Here is a 22,403-nt window from a genome sequence, read left to right on the forward strand (position 1 = left end):
CGTGGCCGCAGCTGGTTTCCCGCTCGGGGTAATGATGTTCTGAGGCAAAAGCTCTCCTGCGAGCCAGAACACCTCCCGTTTAAAAATCTATTACTTTTCAATTTGAGATGAACGCATTCTGCTGCAGCTCAGAGCAATTTCCTAGTTTACCCTTATTAAAGTGAGCGGGGGCTGAGTGGAGGCCCGTGATTTATGAAACACATACCCGATCCATTAAAACCTTTACAGATTGAATACATTTTATCCAGGCCTTAAATCTGGGCAAGTGTTTTGATACAAAAAAAGCCCCAAACTAACCCGGGTGTGTTTCATCTCTGGTGCCTTTTCACACTTATTTAAGAGCTGTAAAACTCAGATTGACAAATATCACAGATATTTCATGCTTTCTTTCTAAGCGGCGCTGGATCCCCCTGACGGGTTCTGTTAGAGAGAACCCTCGGAGATCTATCAAAGAGCAAATTACTCTCTTTTACTGGCGTTTTATACGTCTCGCCTGTGGTTTTTAAGCCGCCTTCAACATATAGAGGTGGGGATTCAATGAGTTTTCGCCTCAGCTGTCACTTTTCTCCTTGTTACCCCTTTGTCTGACCAAACAACGTCCCATAAGGGGTTGGGGGGGGTCAGGGTGATGGGGTGCGGGATGCCCCCCCCAAAGCCATGCGGGAAGAGGCGTAACCGGGTCTCGAACCCGCAGCCTCACGACTTCCGCTCCTCCACCGCCCCCTGGCGGGGTAGAAGGCGCGGTCGCGCTGTGATGACGTCAGGGCGGCGCCGGGCCGGTGCCGCTGAGGGGGCCGGCGCCGTTACCGAGCGGGCATGGCCCAGCTGGGCGCCATCGCGGCGCTGTCCCTCAGCTTCCTCGCCGCCGCCTTCCTCTCGGCCATCCACAAGATCGAGGAGGGGCACATCGGTGTCTATTACCGGTGAGGCGAGCCCCGCGCCTTCCCCCTCTTCCCGCTCCCTGTCCCCGCCGCCCGGTGAGGCGAGGCGGGCCCCTCCCGGGCCTCCCCTCACGGCCCCTCTGTTCCCTTCCACAGCGGCGGGGCGCTGCTGACCTCCACCAGCGGGCCCGGTTTCCACCTCATGCTGCCCTTCATCACGTCCTACAAGTCAGTGCAGGTGCTGCTGGGGCCGGGACCGGGCCGTGGGGTCGGGCCGGTGGAGGTGCGGGGGTTATGGCGGTGCCTGTTCGCGGCCCAGGGCTCTCGGGACCGGCCCCGTGCGCTGTGAATGAGAGGCTGGGCCCGGTTCTTCTACTTGGGGGATTGAAGGGGGGGATATGGGCAAAACGCTGTTGCATGTGCGGATAAAGTGGGAGATCCTTAAGCCTTTTTCCCTAAACCTCTCTTCAGACCACGCTGCAGACGGATGAGGTGAAAAACGTTCCTTGTGGCACCAGGTGAGACTTTGAGCTGTTGTTGGGAGAAACCTTTGGATCCTCTCCCTGTTTTCCTCCCTGATAGCTCCAGCATGCTTTAAAACGTGTAGATTTGTTTGCAGGGGCTGGGTTTCCCACTACGCCCCTATCACTGGAACCAGTGGTGAGCTCAGGGGGCTGGGGCGGGTGATGTAGCCCCATCCTCAGGCTCTGCGCTGCCTTTTCCATGGGTTCACACGCAATAATCCGGTTTCTGGGTTGAAACCTGGTGTCTGGAGCCGCTGTGGCTGCCGGGCTCAGCCCGCTAGAGGGGGGTGTCCCTCTCTGCTCCAGCCCAGCTTCGTGCTTCGCTCATGGCTTTGCCTTCTCTTCGCAGTGGAGGGGTGATGATTTACTTCGACAGAATCGAGGTGGTGAACTTCCTCATCCAGAGCGCAGGTGAGCTCGTCCCCCGTGACCCTGCCAAGTGCTGCCATCCGGAGCTGTTTGTGCTCCTGGGGTGAGGTGAGGTGAAGAGGTTGTGCAATGTCCTTAACATAAAAAGGACACGGAACTGTTGGAACAAGTCCAGAGGAGGCCACGAGGATGATCAGGGGCTGGAGCACCTCCTGTATGGAGACAGGCTGAGAAAGTTGGGGCTGTTCAGCCTGGAGAAGAGAAGCTGCGTGGAGACCTCATAGCAGTCTTCCAGTGTCTGAAGGGGGCCTTCAAGGATGCTGGAGAAGGGTTCTTCATCAGGGACTGTAGTGATAGGACAAGGGGTAACGGGTTAAAACTTAAACAGGGGAAGTTCAGATTGGATCTAAGGAAGAAATTCTTTACTGTGAGGGTGGTGAGGCACTGGAATGGGTTGCCCAGGGAGGTTGTGAATGCTCCATCCTTGGCGGTGTTCAAGGCCAGGTTGGGCAGAGCCTTGGGTAACATGGTTTAGTGGGAGGTGTGCCTGCCCATGGCAAGGGGGTTGGAACTTGATGAGCTTAAGGTCCTTTCCAACGCTAACTATTCTATGATTCGGAACTGGTACTCCCCTTGTGTACCTTTAACCCCCCAGACTTCCTGGGTGTAAGCCTAAAACGAGCTCTCCCACATGTTTTGTTGTTTATTGTTTCTTGCACGTACTTGTTCTGTGCTGCCACTTGCTTCACTAGAACCCAAATGCCATCCAGCTACCAGTGGTTGCATTGTTACATCCCCGCTGGGCTTTATGCTTCAGTGAAGAACTGATTCGGACAAGGTGTGCAAGAGGCAGGGGAGAGAAAGGTGTTTGGGAGCAAAAACCTGCCTCTGCAGCCCAAGAAGAATGACTTGAGCAGCCTTTTTCCCCAAATTCGTTGGGTTTTAGCACCCTGTTGGTTACAGGAGTGGTATAACTGCCTGGCTTACTGGAGGCCTGCTTCAAGATCTCTGTTTTATGCTGGGTGTGGGATGTTCTTCCTCCATTATGCATTGACCTCTGTGTTCTGCAGCTCAGGCACAACCTATGTGTATATGCAGATAGCATAGAGAGGGTTGTTGGTAGTGAGATGTCCTGTTTGCAGAGCAGGTGACAGAACACTGGTCAGGGTGTTATGAAATAGATGAGCAATAAGGAAAACTCCCCTTTGTTCACAAAGTGTGTGTTTGTGGTTCCAGCTTCTCTTGGGGGTGGATTCTTCACTTCAGGTAGGCACTATGACTCCTGAAGCAAGTGCTCAGCCCAACCTGAGGCATCCCTCCAGCCCAGCTCTGAACAGGGTGTCTTCTTTTGCAGTGTACGACATAGTGAAGAACTACACCGCTGACTATGACAAAGCTCTCATCTTCAACAAGATTCACCATGAGCTGAACCAGTTCTGCAGTGTCCACACGCTGCAGGAGGTCTACATTGAGCTGTTTGGTGAGCTACCCCTTCTCTATTGATGCAGAGCTCCTTACCTCAAACTGATGGGCTTTTAACCTATGAATCCAGTATCTGCCCTGTCTGGAATCAGGATAGTTAACTACCTACTGTCATTTCCTGCTTGTCACTCCTGCTTCAGTGTGTTGTAACAAGAACCACCATCCAAACCTAAACCTGCCAGTAGCAGCGGAGGGCTTTAGGAAAGGGAGCACTAATTCCGTGGTGTTATTTGTGTGTTCAGCAAACATGACTTGCTGAATCAGTCACTGGTTTTGCTTATCCAGATGGAAAAGCTGTTTTGAGCAAGCACTCCTTGGCCTTTGGGTTTGATTAGCTTTGTGTCATGCCTGTGGCTGCAGAGCCTGGTGCTGGGAAACAGGATGGCTTGGCAAGAGCCTGCTGACCTTCCTCCCTGGCTTCAGGCAGCACAGACACCAGGAGAGCACACTGGGAAAGAGCCTGCAGCTGTGGGGTTTTAGCAGAAATAGACCAGTTGGTGCCAGTGCTGAGTGTTTTGTTTATGGCTTTGGACTGGCAAGAAACCCCTTCCAGTGTTTCAGCACTACAGCAGTGCTGACCACAGGCAGAAATGTAACTGTGGATGGTTTTGGACCCCAAATGGACAGAATTTGTGCCTGGAAGGACACAGGCTGTTCACAGACTCCTGTTCTGTTCAGACTGGGCTTTCCAAGAAGCCTGGCTTTCTGCTTCCTCATGTGCTGCTGCACAAGATGCAGAACCAGGGCTAAGTTCCCCTCCAGGTCCTTTATGGGGCTGCTTTGCCAATGGAATCTCCAGATGTTGGCAGCTGCTGACGACAGCTGCTTGAAACAGCCTCAAAGCAACTGCTTTGCACAGAAGGAACTTGTATAAACTCCTGTGTAACTCTTTGTGTGAGCTCAATGTGTTCTGGCTCGGCTCTGAAGTGGGGCACAGCCCATTCATGTCATTCTCTGCCCCCACATCTGCAAGCAGGTGCAGGAAACTGATAACAGCTGCTTCCTAAACTGGCTGAGCCCCATTGTGAGGGCGAGTTCCAGATAAAGCTAAACTGGGACCAAAGCAAATAATCAAGGAGTGAGATGTGATCACTTTCTCAAGGCTATTACATTTTGATTTTTCCCTTTGCACTTCTCAGCAGGCCCCAACTGGAAACACTGTTGTCCTTAGAGCTTTCCACTGAAGCAGGGCTTTGGTTTGTGTTTCCTTTTGAAGTTTCTCAGCTATGCTCGAGTTAACTGGTGTCCATTGAGCCAAACAGATGTTATGGAGATTTCTTTGCAGCCTATTGAAATAACCATATGTCAAAAGCTATGAGTGTGAAAGCCTTGCATGATTATGCGAGGGATGAAGACACCATTTTTTTTGGCCTCTCTTCTGCAGAAAACAAAAGTGATTTTGAACTTGGGCTGTGCAGTGGCAACTCACAAAAGCTAGCAAGGCCCTTGAGTCACAGTATGGTCACAACACATCCAGTTTTCTTCAAATGGTGGGCTGAGGGATAAACCAGCTGTAGCTCCATCAGGAGACATGGACAGCAAAATTACAGAAGATACTGATGAAGCTTTGGGCATAGCTATTTGTAATCTCGACCACTTACATGATGCAAATGAGATGCTGAAATATTTGGAATTGAAAGTGCAGCAGGACGGAGGCAAAGTTGCAGAAACTGCAGATAGAAAATTTGATGAACTTATTGCTTCTCTGCTCTCAAGGAAAAAGAAATTATGAGCATCAACAACTACAGCAGCCAGTGCAGCCAGTTCATGTTTCTGCCTTTGCATGTGCTTTGCCTCCTGCTGGCACAGATGCAGTTCCTCATCAGTCACCATTTAGCTGGGAAGATACCAATGGGGAAGTGGGTTAGAGCACAGATTCTCTATCATAATGGTGCTACTTCTAGCTCAGAAGGATTCCAGCTGTGGTTTATGGGGAACTGGGAAGAGTTTCACTTTGTCTCCTGTAGTATGTCCCAAGTGTTTGGTGCTGGTCAGTGCTGCCTGACACACTGAGAGAGATGGGAACCTGTCTCTGCGACAGGGATGCCTTTCCTCTACCCATCACTTCTACATCAAAGTTCCATGGTACTTACCTTCCAGGAATAAGAAATCTGAGCCCTTCCAGCCAGCTGTATGTGTTGACAACAAGCTGCCTTGTGGGACTTGTAGTTACCTGGTTTTTTTTCCCCAATCAGATCAGATTGATGAAAACCTTAAACTGGCCTTGCAGCAAGACCTAACTACAATGGCCCCTGGATTAATTATACAGGTAATTCATTATACAGTTCTACTTTGAGATGTCTAAGGTGCATATTGTAAGGAGGGGTGAAAGGAAAGGAAAAGGGCTAAAAGGAAATAGAAAACTGTGAAGGAATGAGAACCATATCCTTTCCATCTCCTCTAAGCTTTGATGTGTTGGGTTTCTGTTGGTGGTACTCTGGGTACTGCTTTACACAGGTTACTGTCTCCTGTCACAGCAGAAGATCATTGAGTCCTGCTTTTGCTCTGTGGGCTTTGGACCTGGTCATAGTTTCTGCAGCGTTGTGTGGCAGAGCATGCCCCAAGCATCAGCTCCCCCATGCTCTGCAGCCTCAGGGGCCATTTGGCTTTTGATTGTTGGCTGCTTGCCTATGTTTTCTTTGGTCTCCCTTTCCAGGCAGTTCGAGTTACAAAGCCAAACATCCCTGAAACAATCCGGAGGAATTATGAGCTCATGTAAGTGCCTGAGACTTGCACCTTTGTGTTAGCAAAAAGAATCGCTCATCCAGATTAATGTGTTTTCACAGCAAGCAGTGATCAGTGTGCCCTCTGCCAGGCCTGCTCCCAGCCTTGTGCTGCCTGCAGAAAGGGCCTGGGGAGGCTGCAGCAGACAAGCACGTGTCTGTCACTGCTGAGTTAGAAACTATTTCTCCCTTTGGAGCACTTGAGCACAGAAATTCGTTGCCCACAATCTCCTTCCTCTTGACACTGGCCCTGTTTTAAAGAGGCCTCCCAGAGCATGGGAGTGAGTGGCAGGTGGAGAGAGTCCACCACTAATCCTGTTGTTTGTCTGGGATGGAGAAAGTGTTGATTCAACAGGTTGAAGCTTTGAAATAACTTTCTTTAATAGCACTTGACACACTGATCCCTTCTCAATGCTCGGAGCCAGCTGCCTTCTCTTGCACTTGATCAGTCAGAAATGCTTATGTTCTCTGAGCACCCTGCCAGCAGTCTGGGTAGGCCAGAATAAGGCCCCTCTTGTCCATTTTGCTTCCCTAGCATTCCATACAACCTTTTGGTATCATGGGAAGTCATGGTAGTCAAAATCTCAAATCAGCCTGTTAATCTGTGACCATAAATACAGTAGGATATGTGTTGGGAGAGGCTTGTTCTGGACTCTAATCTGTCTTCCCTGTTTGGGAGCACGAACGGAGTATTTTCTTTACATACACAGAGCCATGTGATGGAATGAAGGGTGGTTTCAAAGCTCCCAAATAAGGAAGATCAGCTGTCAGTGAGGACAAGGCTTTCACAGGATTTTAATGTCTTACTTTGCTTAAATTCCTCATAACAATAGCCCAAAAAACTTAGCGTGAACAGTCTATGCCTCTTGTAGAAGGCATTATGGCAGCCTCCAGAGAGTAGCAGGGAGGGCTTCATTCTGGCTTGGCTAGAAAGTCTTCCTGCTATGGAGGGAAGGAAAAGACACTTTGGTTTAGAAGAAAAGCTCTTTGTGTGCAGGTACATGTGCTCACTTCCTGAGTGCTGCCTGCCCTAGCACATGTTTGTGCTTGAAAGAGGACTGAGCCAGCAGCCGCACCACTTCAGCGAGGTCACACTTTGTAACTGGCTTCTTCTGGCTCATTAGGGAGAGTGAGAAGACAAAACTGTTGATTGCAGCCCAGAAGCAGAAGGTGGTGGAGAAGGAAGCAGAGACAGAAAGGAAGAAAGCCCTCATCGGTCTGTATATCTGTGTTTGAAGGGGTAGAAGAACTGAAGAGGAGGAGTGGGGGGAAGGCAGCAAAAAGAACCCAGGCATGGGGGAGGGATGAACTTGGTTCACTTTTGGGTGATCTCTGCTGTGTTTATTGGCTGCTGATGTGAAACTCTTCCAGGGAAACTCAAAGGGTTTTTAGGTGGGTTCCAGCTTTGCCCAGATGCAGACTGCTGCCTTCTGAGGGCTGAAAAGTCTTCCCACAATTTACTTTCACCAGAAGGGGGTGGTGAGGACTTTGGTGGGTGAAGCTGCTCCTAGCATTAGGAGGACTGTGTGACCACAACGTGGATGTGTTCTTTTTCATTCCAGAGGCAGAAAAGATTGCGCAAGTTGCTGAAATAACTTATGGACAGAAAGTGATGGAAAAGGAAACAGAGAAGCGGATTTCAGAGATTGAAGGTGAGTCTGTAGGAAGTCAATGTTCTTTGGTGAATTTTGTCTAAAGATCCTGAAGCAATTCATGGAGCTGAGTAGTTCTTGACATGTGTGTATTGACCGTGTCCTTCAGTCCAAGCTGACATTCACTGTTTAGTTTGCATTGTTGCTTCTTCACCCTCCTTTAGTTCTGCAGCTGACTACGTTTAGGAACTAGGATTGACCAGAGGCAGGAATAGGAATGCTTCTTTGTAGACTGTGCTTCTTGGAACTTTCTGTTTCAAGGTGCTCTTCCTGGGAGGTTGTACTGTTAAATTAAGATGATGTCTCCCTACCCCTCTGATAAACTGCTTTGTTAAGGAAATTCCAGGACATGAAAAGGGGTCAGCATTTCCAGCTCCAAGTGACAGGGCCTTATTTTCAATTACCTTCATTAGAGGCCCTGTCAAGCTTTGCAGAAGGCCACAGAGGAGCCAATTAAGACTTTTACAGATCAGCAGCTTCTCATTAAGAAGTTCTTCACGGAAATACAATGGGGTTTAGTTCTTATAAATGTGTGTCACTGGGTGTCAGGCCTTCAGTTCAACTCTGCTGGCAGAGGATTCCTGTCTCCCTCATTCTTTCTGGTGTCTCCGACTGGGACCACTCTTTTTAGCCAAAAGAGAGGAAGTTGCAGGCCAGCCCATCCCAATTGCTGACATGATTTTGAAGTGTAGCAGCTCACAGGACTCCCTGCTAGTATAGGAAAACAAATGGTTTATCCAGCTGTGCAACTCCGAAATCCAGACTGTATTCCAGTCGTGTGGCTCCCTGTCCTAGAAGGGATGTCAAGAAATCACAGCAAACCAGGTAGATTACACTCATCTTAATGTGGTGGCCTCATACTGCATCATTAGTATTGGATAGATAAAAAGTCAGAAGGAGGAAAAGGAGTCCAGTACAGAAAGGGGAAGTGTTTCTTTCCTTAAATGTCTCTGCTAGGAGTAAGGGAATTTCCACATCCCACAGGATTGGACCCTTTACGCATCGTTGCTATTACAAAGAAACAGCTCTCTGACATCTATCCAAGGAGCAGAGCTGGTGAAGGTTAAAATCACCCTCCTCTGCGTGCCTGAATCTTAATCTCAGCATCCCAGAGAAGCTCCCATCTGGGGAATTGCATTCACAATCCCAAACTCCATCTCCAGAGCACTCTGCTGGGCTGTGAGTCCCGTGCAAATATTATGGGCAAATCCCACTTGTGCACAGGAACAGTTGCTGCCTTTTCAGCACGAGAGCTAGGGGCTGGCTGGAGAAGAAAGAGTGTTCTCAGCCCTCGTGACAGGGGTGGTAATAAAAACCTTATGTTTATAAAATGCTTTGAGGTCTTCAGTTGCAGAAGCAATTTACTTACTCTGTGCTATCATCCTGCAGTGTTGTAGATGTAAATTGAGATCCCATTGCTGTGTTTCCCATTTGGTTCCCTCTTCCCTAAACTGTATCCCGTACAGTTTAGATGTGGTGCTGACCACTTTAAAAAGTTTTCCAGCTGCAAATGGTGCTAACATGGCTGGAAATAAAACTCTGAATATGAAAACGTGTTTGCTTCCAGATGCTGCATTTCTTGCAAGAGAGAAGGCGAGAGCTGACGCTGAATGCTACACTGCTATGAAAGTAGCTGAGGCTAATAAGGTACTGTTACGTCCTTATGCTGGGCCTTGAAGCAGAGCTCCCTACGTTAGGCTGTATAGAAATACTCATAGGATCATAGAATGGTTTGGGTTGGAAAGGACCTTAAGATCATCCAGTTCCAACCCCCTGCCATGGGCAGGGACACCTCACACTAGACCACGTCACCCAAGGCTCTGTCCAGCCTGGCCTTGAACACCGCCGGGAATGGAACATTTACCACTTCTTTGGGCAACCTGTGCCAGCACCTCACAGTAAAGAATTTCTTCCTTGTATCTAACCTGAACTCAGGAAAAGAGCTGCCTGTGCTCATTGCTTGCTTGTTGTGTCTCATTGTTTAAGTCAAAAGGCAAACCAAAGCCATCACTCAGAATTATTGAGCCTGAAACAATTAGATCCCTATTTGCAAATTCATTTTCTTTGGGCAGATAAATTTATATCAGGATACATGAAATAACCTGGTCCTCTCTGGATAGATGCTGATGGGGTCATGGCTCCCTCTGTAGATAGAATACCAGTTTCAGTGTTGCCCTTTCATGCCTTTGCAATCAGAAATGTCGATTAATTCCAATGTGCTAGCTGGCAAGCAAGCAAAGCAGGAGCAGGGATCTCTGGAGTGACAGGGAGGCTTAAGAGTAAATAAGTGTTTAGGTAAAGAGCAGATAGAGCTGATCTTGCACATCTAAGTAACTAGCCTGGCAAAGCCTTGGTACTGCCAAAGAAAGAAGTTGAAAGAAAGAATGGAAAAAGAGAAATCCTATGGATAAATGCCAGGCTGTAAGTGCCCAGGCCATCCCAGCAGGAAAACTCTGTTTTATAAGGGTCAGTGAGAATGGACAGAGGTGTGGGATGCTTGTGCACAAATTCTGTCCCAGTTACTCTATCCTCTCAGTTCTAATGTCATTATCCTGAACGAATGAGCTCTGCTCTCCGGAACAGACTCTTCAATCTACTCTCTGGCTAGAAGCCAGTTGTGTTTTCTTTCCAGCAGCTTGCATTGCGAGGGCTTTTAGTGAGTTATGTGCTTTCGAGCATCTCTGGTACATTTGGATTGAACATTTCCCCAGCTGCTTCCATCACTTTCTCATTTTGCCATTTAGTCACTGGGATTTAGAGCTTCACTTTAGACCTACTGAAAGAGAGCTTTCTTCTGGGCACTGTGCCTCTTCAGCTGAAGAGAGGATGAGCATGCCTGCTAGTGTGATGGAAAAGTAGGATTCTCATGACACAACCTTGCTTTTGAGTGGATCCGATCTGTTGGTGATCTCTTTTCTTTCTGTGCAGCTGAAGTTAACTCCTGAGTACTTGCAGCTGATGAAATACAAGGCGATTGCAGCAAACAGCAAGATATATTTTGGCAAGGATATTCCCAACATGTTCATGGACTATGCGGGAAGCCAGGCCAAATTTGCAGAGGGACTGGCAGAAGGAATCCAAGAAGAAGATGGGGTAGGAACCAATGAGGACTCAAAGCTACTTCATAACGTCAACTGAAAGATTTCTATTCCTTTTATATCAAAAGAAACATGAACTGGGAAGTTCCTTTTTGTTTTTCCCCCTTTCCAGTTCTGAAAGAGACGAATCAGACTTAATCCCTTCAATCTTTTGTATGACAATTAGACTTTGGTATTTATGGGGTGGTTTTCCAGGTAACTTCTAAGCAGCCAACTCCAGGTATGTCCTTTAGATGCACCTCTCTCTGCTCTTGGACATGCAGACCAAATTCCTCTGGAGAGGCCAGCTTAGATGGGTACTTCCTTTTAGATTGAGGTGTCTCATAGCAGTAGGAAGTCAAGAAATGATGAGGTTTTGGAGGGAGGGGAATTGCTGCTACAACTTGTTTTGGTTGGAAATTTCAAGTACTTTATGTTAGACCCCTTTAACAAAAAGGTGCTAGACTTTTGTACACTAGACACATCTGCTTGAAGACCTGGTCTAAAAAGCAGGTTGCCCCCATTGCATGGGGTGCTGGGATGATCTAACAGCCTGTGTCCATGCTCCAGTTCTGCCCAGAGTGCAGGGTGTAGCAAATGCATAAACCCACCTATTAGTGAGGTCTGAGCTGACCTGGTTTGCCTTGCTAGGGCAGCTGAGACCACAGTGAGTTAACGAAATCCAGCTGAAATCCTGCAGGTTCCCTGGTTTCCATGGGGAGATCTAAGCCTTACACCACTGCTACTACAGGTAGTGACCCAAACTGTTCCTTTTGTGCATCTTAACACTGCTTTGGTTTCCATTTGTCATAGTTGGGGAGGACGAAAGGGAGGAGTCAGTAGTTTGAGGCTTTCCCCAGCTGCTTGGTGAGGGGCACAGGCATGCTGCTGGAGAATTGAAGTTGATTGTCAGTGCCACCAGGCTGCAAGCACGGTACTTGTCCCATTGTCCTGATTAGGAAAACAGGGAGAAAAGCATTTTTGTCTCAGGGACCCTGACTTTGTCAAAAGCCTTGTTGCTGGCAAGTAACTGCTTGAATGACCCACAGGCATCACAGTACGTTACCTGCCTCTGCAAGAGCACCTGGATTTCCGTGTTTACAGTGTCTTACTAGAGAGAAGGCATTCAGCTAAACTGAAAGGAATGGAACTGAGTTTCAGTTGTGTTTGGGGGGTTGTTTTCTGAATAGACCTTGTGAAAGGAAGATTTATGGTAGCAAAGGACACAGATCATCAAAGTGAGAAGTGACAGGGCAAAGAACAGAACCTCTTGTCTCTGAACTGTCCAAAGATACATTGAATTTTCCTTTTTTACCCAGAACAATGCCATGTAACGTACCTTTCGCTTCCAAAAACCAATGAATTCTTCACATAGCAGATGCACAGAGGTAATAGGGTTGTGTTTGACACACATGCAAAGCTTGAGAGGGTGTTGAAGACAAAAGTTCAGACCTAGAGAGAACATTCCTGTTTTTTTTCTGTCCCTAATCCATCTGCCACTTGGCAGCAGAGTCTGTTTATTAGTTGCCATTATCATTTGTGGCCAACATACTAATATGAGCTGATACGAGTGTAAGCGCTAACTTAGTTGTCAGAGAACCAGCCTGTTGCATTTGCAATCTTGTGCCCCCAGCACTTGCTACCCACTACACTTGGTTTCATTCTTCAGTGTTTGAAACATGCATTAGTCCTTTGAATAAGGTGATCACACTAAGATAGAACTCTGAGGGATTTCAGCTGCTGGTACCAGTATTCTTACTTCAGTTTTCTTTCCCCTGGTAGGAAGGAGAGTGACAATGCACAGTAAAGGATAAGCATCAGTTTCTGCTCTAGGAAAGTCCCATCTATTGTGTCAGCTTTATTTGTTGGGAAATGCAAGCAAAGGGAAGTTCCATCTCCACACCTACGACATTAGACAGCACAGCAGTCAAAATGGCATCAGTAGGTAGGTTGTAATACTGCCTTTTATAGGGTTATGAACAGGGAATAGCAGATGAGCTAACAGTATCTAAACCTTTGAGGATGATCTCATTTGGGATCGTTCTCCATTCAAGTTAGAGATTTCCATTAGTAACTAAAAACTATGTTTTACTTGAGTGGTTTTTGCTAATGAAAAGACCCAAATAAGCCAAAGTGGTATTAAAAAGGGTGGTTTTTTTGTATGACTTCACAGCAAGACAATAGTTTGGAGTAAATAGGTCTTAATGCCTTTTTTTTTTCTTGTTTTAATTGAAAACATTACTGCTGAATTATTCTTGTAACTTCAACTGTCACAAGAGTCAAAAGGCAAAAAGCAAGGTTGAAACCAGGCTTCACAAGCCAGAATCCATTGTTGCGTTTGCATCCGGGTTTCCTCCTTGTATGTCTGATCTCCTTTACTTCCCAGACCTGTCACTACATCGTGATTCCATCTCTCTCTTTAACTGACATTTTGGCCTCTTTCCATCATCTGAAATCTTGGGAGATCCGAGTTTTAAAACCACTCTAACAAAGCAAACCCAGGTTTGTGGCACTGCTGTGATACCTGAGCATTGCTGGCGGGAGCGTGGGAATGCTTTCCCAGTACAGTCTTTGATCTTCTTATGTATTAAAAGCCTTTTTATTTTGGTATTTGCTATGACAATAAAATGGCCTTCAATTTTAATAGTGCTCCTGCTTTTATCCCTAGAGATAACACGATGTGTAGATCTATCTGCAGGGGAAGATTGACCAGGGGTAACATTGAGCCTGCTGCTGCTCCAGGGGGAAGAGTGCTGTGGATGGGTGCTGAGCTGCCATTGACCCATGTGCTGCTGCCCGCTGCCATCCTCCCCTTCCAAGGAGCAGGAGAGAGTGGATGTATCCCTATCAGCTCAGGGAATGCCACAAGCATTAGCAGAACAGGGTGACAAACACAGTAACAAGCCTTTAGTGTCAAACAGCAAGGATTTGGTCAGGTTTGCACCAAATCGCTGTCATGTTTTAGCACACAGAGAGCCTGGTGGGTGTTTTTAACCAGCTGTGTCATTGCTGGGAATATGGGAGAGCCAAGTTCTGCACATTAAGACAAGGATTTAGCTAATGGGTTCCAGCTGGCAGGTCCCATTCCTTCCATCTGACTCCCTGGGATAAAACCATTGTCCTGCTGCTCCCCACAACCCAGCGTGCACAAGTGCTGCCTTGCTTTATAAGGGGGTGTTTTACCTCTAGTCATTGGAATTTGCACCCTAGAAGATGGCTCTTCATGCAGAATGTCCTGGTTGTGGACTCTCTGGTGGTTTTTATTGCAGTATTCAAGGTATATGGTCAAAAATGGTCAAAATGAGCGCTGCAGTGTTGTGGTGGGCAGAACATGCCCTCTGAACACAGGGCTGCGGCCTGCCATGTCTGCTTTCCAGTCGTGAGAGCCACAGGGATCTGTCGATGCTCTCCTCACCAGGGTGAAGGCTCCTGCTTGGATCCTTCCCCTCAGAACCTGCTGGCCCGAGGGGAGGCTGCGGTGTTGACGGGGTGCCAGGGCAGTTTATGAGGTGCTGACACCGCTCTTGTTCCTCACAGCAGGACACCCAGCGCTCCTCACTGTCCCTCGGCGCGGCATCAAGCCCCATCCCAGCCACTTCAAGGGCAGGAAAGTGGGCTCGGCCAGCACCGGAGCCTGGATGTGTCCTCCATGGATCCGCCACCCTCCTCCCCTCAGCCGCCCCAACATGGCGCCGCCGCCCTACGCCCCGCCCCACCGCTCCCATTGGTGGGCGGTGCGCGACGGAGCGATGCTATTGGCTGGCAGGGAGCGGGAGGGGCGGGGCCAGCCGGGGATGTGGAGGGCGGCGGGCATGGCCGCTGGGGACGGGCTGGGCCCCGCGCTGCGGGCCGTCATCGAGCGGGTGCAGCAGGCAGCGGCGCGCCGGCCGCAGGTGAGCACCGGGGCCGCGGGGAGAGCCTCGGCCCGCCGGGGTGGGCACGTTCGGTGGGGCGGCAGGCTTTCCGTCACCGTGGAGACAGCGCCTTGTGGGCCTGTCATGGAGGCAGGCGGCTGTTCCCCTCAGCAAGGGTGACAGGACCCCAGTGTCGTCCTTAGAGGTGTCCCCAGCGCCGTGGAGGCCAAGCTGACCTCCCATAGCTGGGGCCGGGGCCGTGGTTGGGTGCTGAAGGATGCTGGGGGGAGCGTGGGGCAGGTTGGAGCCTTCCCAGCTCACCTCGGCTGCCTGTGCAGGGGCTCCCGGCCGTGCAGCCGCGGCTGGTGGCCGTCAGCAAGACCAAGCCGGCGGAGATGGTGATCGAGGCCTACAGCCACGGGCAGCGCAGCTTCGGGGAGAACTACGTGAGTGGAGTGGGCCCCATGGGTCTGCGATGGGCCCCGTGGGTCTGTCATGGGCCCCATAGGACTGCAGTGGGCCCCATGGGTTGGTGATGGGCCTCTTAGGTCTGTGACAGGCCCCATGGGTTGGTGATGGGCCTCTTAGGTCTGTGACAGGCCCCATGGGTTGGTGATGGGCCTCATAGGTCTGTGATGGGCCCCATGGGTTGGTGATGGGCCCCATAGGTCTGGGATGGGCCCCATGGGTTGGTAGTGGGCCTCATGGGTTAGCGATGGCCCCATGCTGCAGAAAGGCACTGTGGCAGCCCTGTGTGGGGCTCTGAGCATGGGGAACTGGGCTTGGCCATATCATCAGGTCCCTGGCCTTGTGTTTATGAGGGGCGTATTTTTCCCAGGGACATACATTCTAGAGAGACCTTCTTATGGTGCAGGCACCTCTGGCTTTAACAAGAGATTGTCTTGATTCTCCTAGGTTCAAGAGTTGCTAGAAAAGGCATCAGACTCCAGGGTAAGTACACAGTTCTGTGTGTGTATTCTCTCTCTCTGTAGCTGTGTTCTGAGAGCTGCTTAGCACAAATCCTGGTTTTTAGGGATTTGGCAATGGGGGCTGTTTGATCCTTGTCTCTTCAGATAAATGGTGTGGTTATTTTTAGCTCTTTGCCTGCCCCATTCCCTCTCCTTGTCTTGCTGGCTCTGTGAATACATGTGCTTTAGTCATAAAGTATTTGCCTGAACGGTGCTTTACCTTTTGTGCTTTCTGCTGTAGGAGGTTCGCAGTCATTTAAAAACGTGGTAACACTCAATCTGGGGGAAATACCACGTTGTGACTATTCAGTCGCAAAAGAGCTTTGCTTTCCCCATGTAGTGCTCTGCAATCAGAGCCCTGCTCCTCTGCAGAGGGTGAAGCAATCTCAGTACACAAGCACCGGCTGAGCTGTGCCTTTTAGGGTAAATAGAAGAAGACTGGGTGTTTTGTTTGTGGGCAAACTGAGACTCAAGTGCTGTGGGGGGAAGGAGGGAGTTGTCATTCAAACCTCACTGTTCCTCTCTGCTTTCAGATTCTGTCCTCCTGCCCGGACATTAAATGGCATTTCATTGGCCACCTGCAGAAAACCAACGTCAACAAGTTGATGGGTAAAACCTGTTTCATGTGCAGTGATCCAGTGTTCATATAGTAACAACCTCATGTGCATGAACTCAGCAATGCTCTTTGGGCGAGCTGAGGTGTAGGTACAAAACCTGCGCCAGCAGCATTGCCCTCAGCCTGTGTTTTCTCCCCAGCTGTCCCAAACCTCTTCATGTTGGAAACAGTGGATTCAGTGAAGCTGGCAGATAGGGTCAACAGCTCCTGGCAGAAGAAAGGCTCCCCTCAGAGGCTGAAGGTCATGGTGCAAGTTAATACAAGTGGAGAAGACAGTAAGTGGCTTTTTCTGCTCATAAGCAGGCTTGTCCTGCTGACGGGACAGAAACAACCTCACTGGGATGGGTTGCTTTGTGCTCTTAAAGTGTTTCTCTGAACTAGGATGAAGCTTGCTTGTCTGTTAGCTTCAGCCTGGCCTCTGGCAGAGCTTGGCACAGATCTCCTTGCTTTTTGCCAGGTAAGCATGGCCTTCCTCCTGGAGACACCACTGCTGCTGTGGAGCACATCATCAACAAGTGTCCCAGCCTGGAATTTGTGGGGATGATGACCATTGGCAGCGTTGGGCATGACCTTAGTAAGGGTCCAAATCCTGACTTTCAGGTAGGATTCTCTAGAAGAAAATGTTACCTGTTGGCTTGTCTCCCATCAGGCTGGAAGTCTGTGCGGCATCCATAGAAACCCTTAGAGCTCAGAGGGTGTTACTGCAGGTGCTAGGCTCAGTTCTGTACATGTCCATCTGTATTTGGGCCAGCTTCTCTGAAGCTGTTGCCAGGATATGGCAGGGACACCTCGTGCAGCAGTTCCTGCCCTGCCTCCTCTGGTCCTGTGTCCAGATGGGGTTGCAGTTGGCTTTCCTTTGCCTGCTGTGTGTGCAGGGTGCATCAGGCAGAGGACCCAGGCCTGTGTCACACTGCTGTGATAATGGAATGTCTTCAGAAGATGTATAGACTTGGAAGTATGGGTGGTGTTGGTAACGTAGCCTGGAATAGGGAATCTGCAGGTGCTTCAGTGGGAAGTGTGAAGGAGACTTCCAAGGCAGAAATTGTGATCTGTGAAACCCTGAAACAGAGCTGCTGTGCCTGTCAAGTGTGTGATCCTCTTTTCTCTCCCCTTCCCTTCTAGATGCTGCTGTCTTTGCGGAAGGAAGTGTGTGAAAAGCTCGGTCTCCCCATTGAGAAGGTGGAGCTGAGCATGGGCATGTCCACAGACTTCCAGCATGCAGTAAGTCTGGTTTCCTTCTGCCACCCCTTCCCTTGGGAAACAGATGTACCAGCACCAGCTGTAGGCACCAAAAAGCCCAGCCCAGGCATCATCCAAGCGGGTGTATTGGTATCTTCGTCCGAGGGGAAGCCTGATGGTGCTGGTCCATGAAAAAGTGCTCTCCTGATTCTGGGATGGACCAAACAGACCTTTGCTGTAGGGTGACAAGTACACGGGGAACCGTCCTGTGATGTGATGAGCATGGAGTTTGGCTACAGACTCTGCTGGCAGGTTTGGGTGGCAGCTCTGCCCTTAACTCCTCCTTTGTCTCTCTCCCTAGATAGAGGTTGGATCCACAAACGTCAGGATTGGAAGCACTATATTTGGAGAGCGAGATTATTCCAACAAAGCAGGCAGTGAAGGCAAAACTGAGACCTTGACAGTGCAGGGTCAATAGGTGGGAAAACAAACGGCCTCACCAGAGGACAGCTGATGGGAGACCTCACTATGCATTCTTCCCTCCCTCCGTGTCGGCACCCCATCGTGATGGTGAGAGGGAATTCCTCCTAACAGAGCAGAGGCCAGGAATGCCTCCTAATTTATTGTGATTGTAGAGTACCCATAGGAACTGGAAATCTGTAGAACCAACAAATGATAAGACAGTGTATGCTTGGAAGTGACTGTGGTATCTTGGCTCCTTCAGGGTCCTTGGGTTGACAAGATTGACCAAAGTGTTTGTCAGGACGGAGCTGCTAATGAATCAAGCTATATCCTCACCAGTGGCAGTGAGTTTGGTTTCACTGAGGACTAAATTCTTCATTAAACAAGTTCTGATCTTGCCACAGACCCTATAAATGTTTCTCCAAACAAAAGCTCTGCACATGGTGGCTCCTGAGGGAAGCTGTGAACAGGACCTGTGGTAGAGACACACTGTGACACTGCAGAGGGCAAAGAGCCGGCACATGAGGATGGGTAAGGAGCACAGTTGCCAGCTTGAGCTCATGTTTTGAGTGCAGATGGCAAGTGTGGGAGTGTCTTTTTGCCTGGAGTTTGTATTTGTCCTTTCCAGGCTGACACTGCTGGCTTTTCCCATTGGTTTCAAGTCTGCTCAGGTCTTCTGGAATGCTTTCACCCTTCCTCTCTTGTGGTGTTGGGAGTTATTTGCATCCTGTGTAGTGGTTCTTTGACAGTCTAAGTTCTTTTGGGTCAAAATGGGGCTTTTCTGTTGCTTTCCAAGGCAAGTCACTTGGCTGTTTGGTACCTCCACCATCCTGTCTGCATGTCTGAGGATGAGAATACTCCTTTGTCTCGCAGGGCAGCACTGAGGTTTGCTTTTCCTTTGGAAAAAGAACTCCAGAAAGGAAACTCTTGCTGTTCTGCCGTGTTCTGGGTTCCTGGAAAGAATCCTATCCCCCTGCCAGAGCTCCTAGGCTGTGTCTTAATACCTTAAGTACTGGTCTAACCTCCACTTCTCCTGGAAGAGGGAAATGGGGTTCTTCCACTGCAGTAGCTGTTTCATTTAGAGCAGAAGCTCCCATGTTATGTCACATGCTGTTTGGCCAACACTAGCTATGGCAAGTCTCTCTTTTAACCCATGTTAAAACTGAGGTTGGGGGCTTTTGTGTGCTGCTAAGAGGAGGAGACATGAGTTGCCAGCAGAAACCTCCTTCCCAGGCTTTTCTCTGTGTGCACACAGTTAAACCCAGCTGTTGGTTTTCCTTTCTGATTATAAATGCTGAATGTAAATGAGAAGAGTCAACTCTTAACCTGTCGTAGCTCCGTGGTTTAGAAGCAACATGCAGTCTGAGCCACCCTCCTCAGCGCTGCACCATGGGTTGTTTCCTAGTCCATTAACAAGTGGTGAATTCTGATACCATCTGTGCCAACTCTAAAGCTATTAAAGATGTTATTTTTATGTTCCAGCCTTGTGAATAAATGCCCTGAGTTGTCGTTGAAGCCGTTTCCCCAACGGGTGGTTTGAAAGGTGGCTGGAACAGAGCAAAGGGAGTGGAACAGGGAGGTTTGGATCAGAAAGGGAGAAATAGCTGCGGCTGAGCTGGGGGAGAGGTTGAGGTGGTGTGAGCTGTTCCTGGAGCAGCCCTCTGGGTGGCAGTGCTCCCCTGCGCAGCGAAGGGGAAACAGCAGCTCCTGGGACAGGTACGGGTCAGGAATGACCCTTGGGAAATAACAGCACTTCCCAGCTGATGGTTGGAGTGAATCCCTTCCTGTTCCACCTCTCTCTTCCCAGAAAATCTGACCGCAGATCCTCGTGTGTGTGAATTTCACAACGTGGGAAGCCTTTGGCTTGTTTTGCAGAACAAAGTCAGGGCTCTGGCTCTATCTAAACTCAGTTCCAACGCGCAGTCTGCTGCTGTCCCGTGTGTTTGCTCCTTCTCTTATGCAGAAGCAGCACAGGAGGAGTGGAAGTGCTCTGCACCCTGAGCTTGCAGACCCAGCCCAGCACAGGACACCCCAAAGTCCTTCCTAGGGCTGCTCCATCCATTCTCCACCCAGCCTGTAGTTGTGTTTGGGATTGCCCTGACCCACTTGGATGAGGTTTGCACGGTCCCACCCCTCCAGTGCGTCCAGATCCCTATGGATCTCATCCCTTCCCTCCTGTGCTTCTTGCCCCAGAGTTTCAGCATGCTTCTCCCATGACCAAGCCTCCCTGAAGCCCTGACCAGCACCTTCTGCTCCTCCTTTGGGCACCCGTGGAGCTGGGATGATCGGAGCCGGACACGTATCCACAGACCACCTGTCCTTCCACAACATCACCAGCAAATGGGAACTGCTGCTCACCAGAATGCAGCCAACAAGCTGGAGATGAAAGACTCCACAGCCTCATAATGAGCCCTTCTCCCTGCTCCAGCACCTTGGCCTCCACATCACAAGTTTATTCCCCATTGGAAGCACTTGGCAGGTTCACTGCAGCAGCAGCAGCGCTCGCTCCTCGGGCACTGACACTGTCAATGTTTGCCTTGGAGGAATGCGTCCAGCAGATGAAGGACCAGAGGGGCTCCTCCTCCTCTTCCCTCGTGACTTGGCTTGGCTGTCACCTCCTGGGGTAAAGGCACTGCCCCGTGTTCCTCAGCAGTCCCCTGCAGTGACTCTTGTGTTGCAATGTCCCTTGGAGGGCTCTGCCCAAGCTGATCCCCCCCAAAGCCGTGTTGGCAAGTGGATGGAGAGGAGAAAAACCCTTCCTGAGAGCATCCGGAAGGAATAAAACCAGGATGGGGAGATGTGCTGCTGCTCCTCTTGTCCTGGGGAGATGGGGTGGCTGCCTGTGCCATCAGCATCCTCAAGGAAGCAGCCTCTCCTGTTAGAGACACTCTGAAGCTGCCGAGCTCTGCAGGCTCTGGTTCCCATTAGATGAGGGTGCAGGCGTTGCTTACAAAGCCAGGCTTGATTTAGTTCTTTATCACATCATATCCTTCGTATTCCAAAGTGGCCGGAGCTGAGCCCCCTGCTTGGCATGGGAAAATCCATGGATTTAGGCCATTCCCTGCTCTGCCTGGGGTGGATGAGAGCATGGGGATGGCCAGAGCAGCTCACCCGAGGCAGAGCCCGCTGCTGCAGCTCTTCAAAGTTGGGAAGCGTGTTTATTTCTGGGATATCAGGTTTCCGGCAGGAAGGCCGACAACTGCCAAGGTTTTTATTGGATCCTAGTGAAAGGAATTTAGAGAGTCCTGGGCTTGTTGTCTTTCCCCCCCCCTCCTATGCCTGCAGCGGTTAAGGAGCGTTTTTACCTTTGAATGGGAGCGAGGGGCACAGGGATTTGGCATCCGGCACCGGCACGTCCATGGTGATGGAGTTTCAAGCAGGTTGCCTTGTTGTCTCCCGGGCCGGAGGCATCAGGAGGGGTCAAGGCTGGAAAAGCACAGGGGGAGAGGGGCTTGGAAGTACTTGAAAGAGCCTGAACTCTGTTGGGCTCAAAGCATGTGGGAAGTGTTGCTTGAGCTCCTCTCCTCGTGGCGGGGCTGGGGCCGGGTATTTCACATTTGTTCCTCGTTTTGGCCAAGGTTTTGGCTGTTCTTGGAGGTAATTTTAGGGGAGGTTCAAATCCTGACGGCCACGGACAGGGGCTTGATTGCTCCAACATGTCCTGGAGGCTGCTCTGCTTGCCCTTGGATGCTGCCAGCACTGACCAGCATCCCCCAGGCCCCCCCGAGATCCATGCCAAGCCCCTTTCCTATCCACACACAGGGAGTTCTTGGCCTAATGCTGAGGTTTCCTTCCAGCCCTGGGGTAGGGGAAGCAGAGGGGCAGCAACTGGGGTCTGGGACAGGGTCACAGCTGCCCTTGGTAGGAAGAGGAGCGTGTGCTATTAACAGTCCATTAAGGCAATGCAGAGTAACCCAGGGCGAGCAGCAGGGCTGCCCATGGCAAGGTAGGAGCCCAAATGCACTTGAGTTCCCTCCAGGCACTCAGCATCACAACATTGGGCCATTCCCCTGCTGAAATCCTGTGTCCTGCTCCCAGCTCTTGCACTCAACACAGGCTCTTCAGGTCCCTGCAGGCACTGGCGTCCTTGGAGACAAGGATTCCTTAACTCAGGGCTTGATCCAACGAAAGGAGCCCTTTGCACTGCGGCGTTTGGGGATGCTCCTGCTTGCTGCTGCGCTGGATGTGTTGGGAATGCCGAAATCCAGCATCAGTCAAGGGGTCTCTTCTCCCCCTTGGTGAGGAGCCTGCAGAGGAGGAGGGATGGGTTTGGGGAGGGGTTTTGTATGGAGCAGATGCTCGCAGGATCTCGGAGCGGATGCTGGACACAAGCAGTTTCCTGTTGCTCTTCCAGCTTCAGCTGCAGGATCTGAGACCAGCATCCTGCAGCACAGGGCACAGGAGGGTAATTGCTGCAGTGGAAAAACAGAGCCGGGGGAGAAGATGTGGGTTCACTGTTGATTGTTGGTTCTTTACTGAGATGATGGGCTCTGGAGTCCAACGGATCCATATAAGCAGATGTGGAAATGGAGCTTGCGCTGATGGATATCTCTGCCGTCTCCTCTTCCCAATGGCCACTGCGCTGTGTTTGTTTGGAGAAAGGAGTAAATTTCTTT

At 50.0% G+C, this 22,403-nt stretch overlaps 2 protein-coding genes across 9 annotated transcripts; both read left to right on the forward strand.

Annotated features, from left to right (window-relative positions):
* Nucleotides 1-775: 775 nt before the first annotated feature.
* On the forward strand, nt 776-13,352 carry ERLIN2 (ER lipid raft associated 2). 2 transcript variants are annotated; one of them, XM_080634545.1, is made up of 11 exons: nt 776-923; nt 1,038-1,119; nt 1,353-1,399; nt 1,755-1,816; nt 3,129-3,254; nt 5,452-5,525; nt 5,913-5,971; nt 7,104-7,195; nt 7,542-7,631; nt 9,199-9,278; nt 10,560-13,352. In XM_080634545.1, exons 1-11 carry the CDS (start codon nt 817-819, stop codon nt 10,767-10,769), a joined length of 1,029 nt encoding a protein of 342 aa, XP_080490671.1. In that variant the 5' UTR covers nt 776-816; the 3' UTR covers nt 10,770-13,352. The 2 variants fall into 2 exon arrangements, with proteins under 2 accessions (XP_080490671.1, XP_080490672.1); XM_080634546.1 differs by having other exon boundaries at nt 1,038-1,109.
* A 1,149-nt stretch (nt 13,353-14,501) lies between these two features.
* PLPBP (pyridoxal phosphate binding protein) lies at nt 14,502-20,496 on the forward strand. Of its 7 annotated transcripts, none has more exons than XR_013958517.1 (9): nt 14,502-14,601; nt 14,901-15,008; nt 15,478-15,513; nt 16,064-16,139; nt 16,287-16,421; nt 16,604-16,746; nt 17,269-17,367; nt 17,687-18,318; nt 19,981-20,496. XR_013958517.1 is itself a non-coding variant. In XM_080634639.1 (8 exons), the coding sequence occupies exons 1-8, from the start codon at nt 14,503-14,505 to the stop codon at nt 20,002-20,004; spliced, it is 720 nt and encodes a 239-aa protein (XP_080490765.1). In that variant the 5' UTR covers nt 14,502; the 3' UTR covers nt 20,005-20,496. The 7 variants fall into 7 exon arrangements, 3 of the variants coding, with proteins under 3 accessions (XP_080490765.1, XP_080490766.1, XP_080490764.1); XR_013958518.1 differs by lacking the exon at nt 19,981-20,496 and adding an exon at nt 18,661-19,268; XR_013958519.1 differs by lacking the exon at nt 19,981-20,496 and having other exon boundaries at nt 17,687-18,131; nt 18,220-19,268.
* The last annotated feature ends 1,907 nt before the right edge of the window (nt 20,497-22,403 follow it).

Source organism: Psittacula echo, assembly GCF_963264785.1.
Source record: "Psittacula echo genome assembly, chromosome: 25".
In the NCBI taxonomy this organism is placed as follows: Eukaryota; Metazoa; Chordata; class Aves; order Psittaciformes; family Psittacidae; genus Psittacula; species Psittacula echo.